The sequence below is a fragment of the Perissodus microlepis genome, chromosome 6, assembly GCF_051167445.1.
Source record: "Perissodus microlepis isolate ML-2025 ecotype Zambia chromosome 6, ASM5116744v1, whole genome shotgun sequence".
Classification (NCBI taxonomy): Eukaryota; Metazoa; Chordata; class Actinopteri; order Cichliformes; family Cichlidae; genus Perissodus; species Perissodus microlepis.
Window position 1 is genome coordinate 26276993 of NC_140466.1, and position 9393 is coordinate 26286385.

The 9393-nt window shown below is 37.4% G+C and overlaps 1 protein-coding gene across 1 annotated transcript; it reads left to right on the forward strand.

Moving 5' to 3' along the window:
* Positions 1–3459: 3459 nt before the first annotated feature.
* msmo1 (methylsterol monooxygenase 1) lies at positions 3460–8242 on the forward strand. The gene is made up of 6 exons (XM_084931716.1): positions 3460–3538; positions 4304–4600; positions 4725–4873; positions 5356–5482; positions 5655–5809; positions 7420–8242. Exons 2-6 carry the CDS (start codon positions 4346–4348, stop codon positions 7607–7609), a joined length of 876 nt encoding a protein of 291 aa, XP_084787842.1. The 5' UTR covers positions 3460–3538; positions 4304–4345; the 3' UTR covers positions 7610–8242.
* The last annotated feature ends 1151 nt before the right edge of the window (positions 8243–9393 follow it).

Sequence of the window (9393 nt, forward strand, 5' to 3'; positions counted from 1 at the left end):
TACTTCTGTTTCTTGGACTGTAGGGCTTTTATAGTGTGGTCTACAGTTATGTCCATAGTTAGGCAAAACAATAAAATTAGTTTGTTGTACAATGTATACCACCACAGGGAATTTTAAGCCAAGCAGTTAGGATTTGATTGAAGATTGAAGGGGTTTAACAAAAGTGTTGTATTAACTGTTTAGTAATTACAGGAATTTCATTTTTATGCATAGTCCCCTTATTTTCAGTGGCTCGAAAATAATTGAATTATTGGCTTATGAACAGTTTTGTAGTGCAGTAAAACACTTTCCCTCTTTTTTTAATGTCGCAGCAAACACATCTGAAGTTTTAATTCAGGGTGTTTTATTTCATAGATTTTCACTGTAATTATTAGGCCCAAAGAGCTATCGGTGCAAGGTAGGCTAAAAAAACTAAATAAATCTACCACGCAGAGAGCATAATGTTTAGTGGTGACATCCTTAATCTGGTACATTGTTATAACAAAACAAATGAATATTAATGTATATAACAGTTAAAAGCAACTTCACAACACCTAACCAAGTCAAGAACTCTCTCCAGGAGGTAAGTGTATCACTGTTAAAGCCTATAGTTAAGAGACCTCTTTATCAATAGAACTACAGAGGGTTTATAACAAGGTGCAAACCACTAATTACACTCAAGAACATAAAGGCCAGATTAGGCTGTTCTGGGGAAACAGTCTGAAGAAAGGAAACAAGATGAACTTGTACCAAAATAATGGAAAGAGAAAAATATGGAGGGAAAAAAGGAACAGCTCAGCGTAACACATCGGTCAAACGTGGTGGACGCAATAAATTAAGAGTGTTTATTGATGGTATGACTGCTGATTGAAACAGCAGGATGAACTGTGATGTGCACAGGACTACAGACTGCTCAGATTGACACAAATGTTGTAAAACTGATCAGTGCTTTACAGTGTAAATGCTGACCCCAAGCATACTGTAAAAGAGTTTCTCAAGGAAAAGAAATGACATACTGTTCTTTTTTTAAATCTTTCTTTCTTTCTCTTATTTCAAATGATTACAATTTCAACAAAACAAACATGGGAAACAGAAAACATGATAAAAAAAATGTATTTGTGTCTTCACAATACCAAATATTATGTATTATCCTTATTGCTCTGTTTTACATTGTGCATATGTTTTGTAAAGGTCTCTCGTAAGTGTTGCCCCAGATTTCAACACAGTACTTAAATATGGTAGTAGCAATGTGCAGTAAAGTGTGTGCAATCTTGTATTGTTTCCCAAAATCCCTGTGGTTTTTGAGATCTTGTTTCACAAGTGTTTGATTTATAGTTTCCAACAAAGCTTGTGGTCCAAAGTTACACCAAGAAATCTCTTTTCAAATACTCTTTCATTGGATACTTGATCAATTTCCAGTCTCCAGTTATAAACATTTCTCGATTTCCAAACAACATAAATTTGGTTTTGGATGAATTTAAAGATAACTTTAAGTCTTTAAAGCCTTCCCCAGAAAAAAGAATGGTTGTATCATCTGCAAAAACAACAAACCTTAGTATGTTTGTAACTCTACAGATGTCATTGATATACGTAGTAAACAATTTGGGACCCAGCACTGAACCTTGTGGGACACCACAGGTAATATTCAAGAACACAGATTTTGACTGAGCAGTTTGTATGAATTGCCAAGATAACTTTTTAACCAGTTGTTTTTGTTTTTGTTTTTTTTTACCCCTCTCACACTATATCTTTCCATTTCTGTAAGAATATTTTGTGGTCATTATATCAAAAGCCTTTTTCAGGTCAATAAATATCCTCACTTCATATTTTTTATTATCTATGTATTCAGTTATATTTTCCACTAACTTCATCATTGCCATAAATGTTGATCTAGCTGATCTAAAGATTAAAATAGTATTATTCTCAATAAGTTGTCAAGCCCTGCAAAAAAATAAAATAAAAATAGATGTCCAGTTATATTGGAGAACTGTCTAAGTAAGGAAACTGGGCTGTAATTTGTAAAATTATGGTCCTGGTGGTTGAGCGTGGTTAAGCCTGGGCCTCGTGGCAGAGCCTAAAGCCTTAGCCTGGGCCTGATGGCTAAGCCTGGTGAAGCCTGAACCTAGCAGAGCCTGGACCTGGTAGGGCCTGGTCCTGGTGACTCGGCTTGGGGGAGCCTGGACCTATTGGCTGAGACGGTGGCGGAGCCTGGCCCTGGTGGCTGAGCCTGCATGGTTTCTGTTCAATGGGCAAGTCAGTCGCCTAATTTCAACCCTACAGACATGCTTTTTAGTTCTTAAAAATTAAATGGAGACAAATCCACAAACAAGCAGAAACTGGTGACATCCATGGTTTCTAGACTTGAGGCAGTCTTTGACTGCAAAGGATTTTCATCCAAGTATTAAAAACAATCCACACTGTAAACTTTTGTTAGTTTGTTCAATTAATTTGGATCCTCTGAAAATGTCTGCAATTCCTTGTAAACAGTTAGCAGAATTTCTTTTTTATGTCACACGTCTTTGATTTAAAATGCACTGTGATGGTCTGCAGAGGTAACATTACAAAAAAAATAAATAAAATAAAATAAGTGCATCATTATCCAACAAATGATGGTTCTGTCTGTAGTGTACCTCAGTAGAGCTGGCAGTATCATTAAGGACTACTCTCACCCCAGTAATCAACTGTTTGAACTATTACCGTCAGGCCGACGGTACAGGTCACATAAAACCAGGACAAACAGATTCAGGGATAGCTTCTTTCCCAGAGCTATCACCGTAGTAAATAAGCACAAAACAATTGAACCTGCTTAACTATACCATACTTGCCACTGTCACTATATTATGCTGCTATTCATACTATCATTATATGAATGTCGCTATTCTGTATATATCATACTTATTATTGTTTGAGTACTTCGGTTGTTTTATTGTACTTTTTATATTTTATATTTATATTTATTATTGCATTTTGCACCAAGGGAGTGGCACTCCAATTTCGTTGTACCTTGTACAATGACAATAAAGGCTATTCTAAAGGGAGTTTCACAGTTGGCAACTAACTACATAGTTTGCTTTGGAACAGAAACGATTATATTTTATGTTAGATAATATGGTAACAAATAGGAAAGCCTAAAGTTTAATTTGTGTCGAATTAGTTATTTTTAATACAGAAAAACAAACATAACTCATACTACGTGCGTCTCAACGTGTCCACAGTATTTCCACAGTAAACACTGGAGTCAGAATCTGTTATAAAATACAATTAAAAGTGAAGATAACGCATGGCTCAAGTATTTCGGGACGAACCACCCCATCTCTTCCCTCATACGGCCTGTTAAATTCTGCTTCGGTTACGAAAGCAGACCTCACTTCTGATTGGCTGTTGCTGTAGAAACCCCCAGTCTCACTATCGTCGCTCCATTTTGTGGACCAATCAGAGGGGAAGTTCGGCCCCTCGACGTCAATCTCCTTTCCTCTCGGCCAATCGGAGTATCCGATATTACTGTACTTCACCCGCTCGGCCACCTCTCGCTCAGGTAGACTGGACATAGAGCGGAAAGGTAAGAGTGGAAGCTTGTTGTCGGCACTAAACAGGGCATTTAGCAACATTTTTAGCTTCTATAGAAAATACTTGTTTGTTATTTAGGCGTAAAAACAGCAGAATATAGTGCCACAAGTTCGGGCAAAAGCCTGTAGAAGATATTTAGGCCTCTGCTAGCTTGTTTACTGAGACGTAGTTAATGATTCATAAACTAATTTAATAAAGATTTTATTTATGCCACCTGCAGTTGACACACTGGTGCTTTTATGAGGTGTTATGTGTTAAGAGGTAGTAGGGTTTAAAATTGGAGAGCTGTTAGCTTGAATGCGTTTGTGAGATGGGAAAGTGTCAATACTTGTATTATTAGTTTCGTTATGCGTGTTTTTATTGATAAAAATAGTTACTCTCTGGCAGCTTTAAAGAAAACTTGAGTTGAATGTCTGCTTACTGTAGACAACAACTTCGTCAAAAAATGACAAACAAATAGATGTAGCCCAGTCAAATGACAAAATTTATGGTAAAGTGGCATTATTAAATGACTTAACATTGAAAATGATGGGGTTTTTAATAGCCGTTCCTACTTTGAATACTTTACTTCTACTATTGTATTTGTTTTTTTCAATTAATAATTATCCTTAACATTATGTCTGGTTTTTGTCTTATATTTTTATTTTAAAACTTACACAGTGGAGTAGCATGACTATAGTGGAAATGTAATTTTGCATCGATTCTACTTATTTTTGTTCCTACAGATATAATTAAGAACTGTGTTCCTGTCTTTCAGGCCTCTCTCCTGACCTGCAGCCAGCTTGCATTATCTTTCAGCATGGCGGTGAACGGCACTGCAAACATTTTGAGCTCTGCCTATCTTGCAGTCGAGTATGTTGATGCTGTTCTGCCAGAAAACCCGTTCCAGCCCTCCCTGAAACACGCCTGGGGCTACATGCTGGACAACTACACCAAATTCCAGATTGCCACCTGGGGCTCACTCATCGTCCACGAGTTAATCTATTTCCTGTTCTGCCTGCCCGGTTTTCTCTTCCAGTTCCTGCCTTTCATGCAAAAATACAAGATTCAGCAGGTTTGTTTTTTTAAATTGTTGGATATTGTTGTTTTTTATTTGTTTGTTTGTTTGAAGATGGATGGTTTACGCATTCTCCTGATCCCCGGGAAGAGACACAAATCCCTTTGGATTTTTTTTTCAGGACAAGCCAGAGACGTGGGAGAAACAGTGGAGGTGTTTCAAGATGCTGCTTTTCAACCATTTCTGCATCCAGCTGCCTTTGATCTTTGGCACTTACTACTTCACCGAGTATTTCAACATTCCTTATGACTGGGACTCCATGCCACGCTGGTCAGTGCAGATCAATAATGCACACCTAAATGGATTAAAGTGACCTAGACATAGAGTAGAGCAGTTACACAACTGTCATATGAATTATGGGTCCTGTAATGCATTGCTATTAACCACAACTATAGGATTTAAAAAAATATATTGACATCATGTTAACACTGGTATTAACCCAGCTTTATTTACCAAAGTGTAACTGTGAAATCAAATGTGGACTCCCTGAATACAATAATTATGGTTACAATGAGACTCTTTAAGACTTTTTTTTTGCTCTTGCACAGCAATAATTTATATAAAAATATACTTACATTTTATTATACATGACCTGATATGTTGATCTGCTTCTAAATAGAAAGGGAACATTTGAATATGCTTTATGCATGTAACACAGTTGTTCCACATGCTGCTAATTGTCTGTCAGATCTGTCTGTTGGGATAATTTCAGTGTGCTTTTGTAAACCTCCTCTCTTGGCCTTCTTCTCCAGGCCATATCTCCTGGCTCAGTGCTTCGGCTGTGCTGTTGTTGAGGATGCCTGGCACTATTTCCTTCATCGCATACTGCATCACCGCCGGATCTACAAGTACATCCACAAAGTCCACCATGATTTCACTGTGAGTAAAACAGATGAGTGATAAGATCAATAAACACAGCTTTCTGCTGAGTCTGTTTACGGAAGAGTTACTTATTAAGCGTGTTTTAGCAGCTGTTTACAATAAAAAAACAACAACATAAAAAGAAAACACTATGTGTACGTACAGTCAGCATGTCTCTCCTTTGCCTTAGGCTCCGTTTGGCATGCAGGCAGAATACGCTCACCCCGCTGAGACGATCATCCTCGGGGCTGGCTTCTTCATTGGCATCATGATCTTCTGCAACCACGTGTTATTGCTCTGGGCCTGGGTCGCCTTCCGTCTGATGGAGACCATCGATGTCCACAGGTAGGACACAGTGGGCGCTTTCGTTTTTACTAAATAACTCCTCGCTCTCCTGAAAATCATTCCACAATCAAAGATGATCTTTCAGTCTCTTAAATGCGGCTCAAGGAAGCACATGAACCTTGCATCTCTCTCCTTCTCTCATTCTCTCCCTTCAACCCAATGAGATTTGTGGGAAAGATACAGGTGGGGGGAGTGAGGAGAGAAGTTGGAGGTTTTAATTCCTCTTTAAGCTGAACCTCTTGTCCAGAAACAGCCTTGTGCCAGATGGTTTATTATGGTGGCTGTAAATAGGACAATGTAGTTTGTTTTCACTCATTTTTATTTTACAGCTTCATCACTGAGCCCAATCAAACTGATTAAGCATACATCTTAACTTTAGTTTGTGGTGTGTCGAGGTCGTCCTCTAGAGGGCCACAGAGCTCATCAGATGTTCTGTTAAACAGTCTTCATGAACTCCTTTGTGTTAATACAGGACACATTATCACACATTTGTAGTTTAGAAATAGTACTTTTGACATTAATATTATTTAATTTACTTTTTCTATGAAAACAATGTTTACTGTATAATAATAATAACAACAACAATAATAATCAAAATTACACATTTATTTGTATAGCGTCTTTTTAAGAAAAGGCTCAGGTCAAGATATTCAGAAAACTCTGGAAAAACAGTTTGATAAGTTTGATAACAATCAACATTAAACATTATAAATAATGAAGCAAATTAACAGTCAAAGTAAAGCAGATCATAAACATTTGCATCGTTACTGAACACTGTAAAGTTCTGGGAAGACACAAAGCTCACAGTCTGCCGGTACATCACACATACATATAGACACACACACACACACACGCACACACAAAGGAAATATACACTTGACCACCTGCAGATATAGATTACACATTAGAAATTTAGAAATATGTAAAGGTTATGAGTTTTACAAAGACCTAAGGTTAGGGCCAATGTGAAGTGTTGAAATTTGACAAAATTAAAATGTGTAAAATGTACATTATACTAAAACGGTTTAAAAGGAACATAACTAACATCATTATTCAGTATTGTGATGAATGTTTTGTGTGAAAATGCTTTAGATACAAAGTTCCCATATGTCTGGGATTGACATCAATTGGTTTAATCTTTCTTGCTTCTTCTTTTGTCATGATTCTATCAGAGGTTGCTGATGTAGTTGATTTAATTTGTTCATTTAAAGTGTCAATTATTTTAAAATCAGGGTTAGGGGTTCATAAGCTGAAGCTACGACATGCGCCCTTTTCACCTGTCAATTGATTTCTTCTTTTTATTATTTAATTTCTTGTGATATAAGTAAAATGATTTAAACTAATTAACCGATTAACCAAGTTTAAGTAGTCTCGCACAAATATTCTGTGCACTTTTCTAAAACTGAAAACATCAGCCTGAGGACAGAGCCAAGTTAAACCCATCTTTTCTTCAGTAACAGACTTTGAGAAGCATTCTGCTTTCTGAAAAAGACAAATGTTTTTGTTTTAGAAGGATAGTTATCATCAAAGATTTTTACTCATTTGTGAAAGTTGGTCACTTTTTGGGTGACATTATGACATATCTTTTTTCCTCTTCTTATTTCTATTAGCGGTTACGACATTCCTTTGAACCCGCTCCACCTGATCCCGTTCTACGCCGGCGCTCGTTTCCACGACTTCCACCACATGAACTTTGTCGGGAACTACGCCTCCACCTTCACGTGGTGGGACAAACTGCTGAAGACAGACAGCCAGTACAACAGCTACATGCAGAAGCAGATGGATAAGAAGACGCAGTAAACTGCTCAAGCCTCCCTTCATGGACACATGCCTGTCCTGTCAGGTGGAGAAGAGGCAGTGAGCCATACAGACAAAACCACGCAATTACTGCTGATTTTCATCTCTGTACACTTAATAAAACACATGCAAAAGGTGTTTTTAAAAAACGAGTCAGCACAGCTGTGGTTTGATTATGAATCAGACTGCGTGTTGATTCGGTCTGCCTTCTGTGCCTTCTTAGAAAAGAAGAAATGTCTGTTTTTTTTATTCCAACAGCTGGCTGAATAAAAACCATCAAGTCCTCATTTCGATTTTGCTTTGTTATCAAAAGGCTTAAACTTAAATGCTTCTTTAACCCTCTGAATGTCTCAGCACTTTAGCACTTCCTCTAATTGATCTGATGCGGTCTTTCCTTCCTGTAGTTGAATCTGCACTTCGGTGGAAACTGTATAAACTCAATGCAGACTTTTGAAAACAAACCAGTCAGGCGTGTTTGATGCAAACTGTAAATTATTGATGAAAAGGGGATGTGTTCTAGGTCATTCACGCCTGTAAAAATAATTAAATGCTGCTCTAATTTTATATAAAATAAAAAAATCTTTGGTGTTTTGTTTTTCTGTTTTTGTCAGAATAAAATATGTGAACAAATTTAAACAGGAGTTGTTGCTGTAGCAGTTTTGTTTTTCTGAATTTAGTCAGAGAAGAACATATGTGCCAGCAAGCTATAAATTTATCCATTACTGCTAAATTGACATTTTTTTAATATAGTGAGTGGAAACACTGACTAAGTGCTGCCATGCTTAGGCCCATTGTATGTGTCAAAGTAGCATTCCAGAGGCTTGCTGGGTGAAGATAGCATCTTCTCAAAAATGATAAGTGTTTTTCATTTTATCTGTCAGTGGTTTTAATGTTGTGGCCTTTCGGTGTACATGGAGTTGGTTCACTGCTGCACTGTGGACACACCCCCGCAGCTCCGTCCAGCGCACACAGGCAGCTGCATCAAGTGAGCCAACAGCAGCCAGGACCAAAGAGGAAGTGAGGCATTTTATGTGACCCGGGAAAAACTCAATACATAAAACTGGCAAATTCTAATTGTTTATGGCACACAAATAAATAAAAACACATTTTCTTTTTACGTTAATACCACAGCTTTGGTGAACTGTGCTGCTCAACAGCCTAAGACCATGTCTGCATGTTTTGAAAAGTTGTTTTGAAAAATTAATAGATTACTTAAGTGTATAAAAAAAAGTTTAAATGGGTGAAAGCTCAGTTAAATTTTATTTATATAACTCCAAATCACAACAACAGTCACCTCAAGGTGCTTTATATTGTAGGGTAAAAACCCTGTATGAGCAAGCACTTGACAACAGTGAGAAGGAAAAACTCCCTTTTAACAGGAAGAAACCTCTGGCTGAACCAGGCTAAGGCAGGGGCAGCGATCCTTGCCATGCCTTGTTGGGGGTGAGGTTTAGGATTATAGTCCTTAATTTTGCAATATTGTATGTTATTGTGTAAAATATCTTCTACAAAAGAAAAAAAATGATACAAAAACAAAGCAAAAGTGAGCAGGAAATGACAACAGAAGCATCTCAAGCTGTAGCAGCATGCATTCTCTAAACTGAATGTGCGTGTTTTAACATAAATAATGCCCTGAAAGAGTTGCTGTAAGGGCCATAATACAAACTTTTTTGTAATATTTTGTCATTTGTGCTTATTCATACTCTTCTACTGACTTATTACGTCCATGCTGCAACCTGCGGGTTGTCTTTCTTACTTTTCGTTCTTTTTCCATCCTCCTCCCTTTT

Coding starts and splice junctions, on each gene's coding strand:
- msmo1 (XM_084931716.1), top strand. CDS start 4,346: ATGGCGGTGAACGGCACTGCAAACATTTTGAGCTCTGCCTATCTTGCA. Junction 4,601..4,724: donor AAAAATACAAGATTCAGCAG/GTTTGTTTTTTT, acceptor TTTTTTTTTCAG/GACAAGCCAGAGACGTGGGA. Junction 5,483..5,654: donor AAGTCCACCATGATTTCACT/GTGAGTAAAACA, acceptor CCTTTGCCTTAG/GCTCCGTTTGGCATGCAGGC.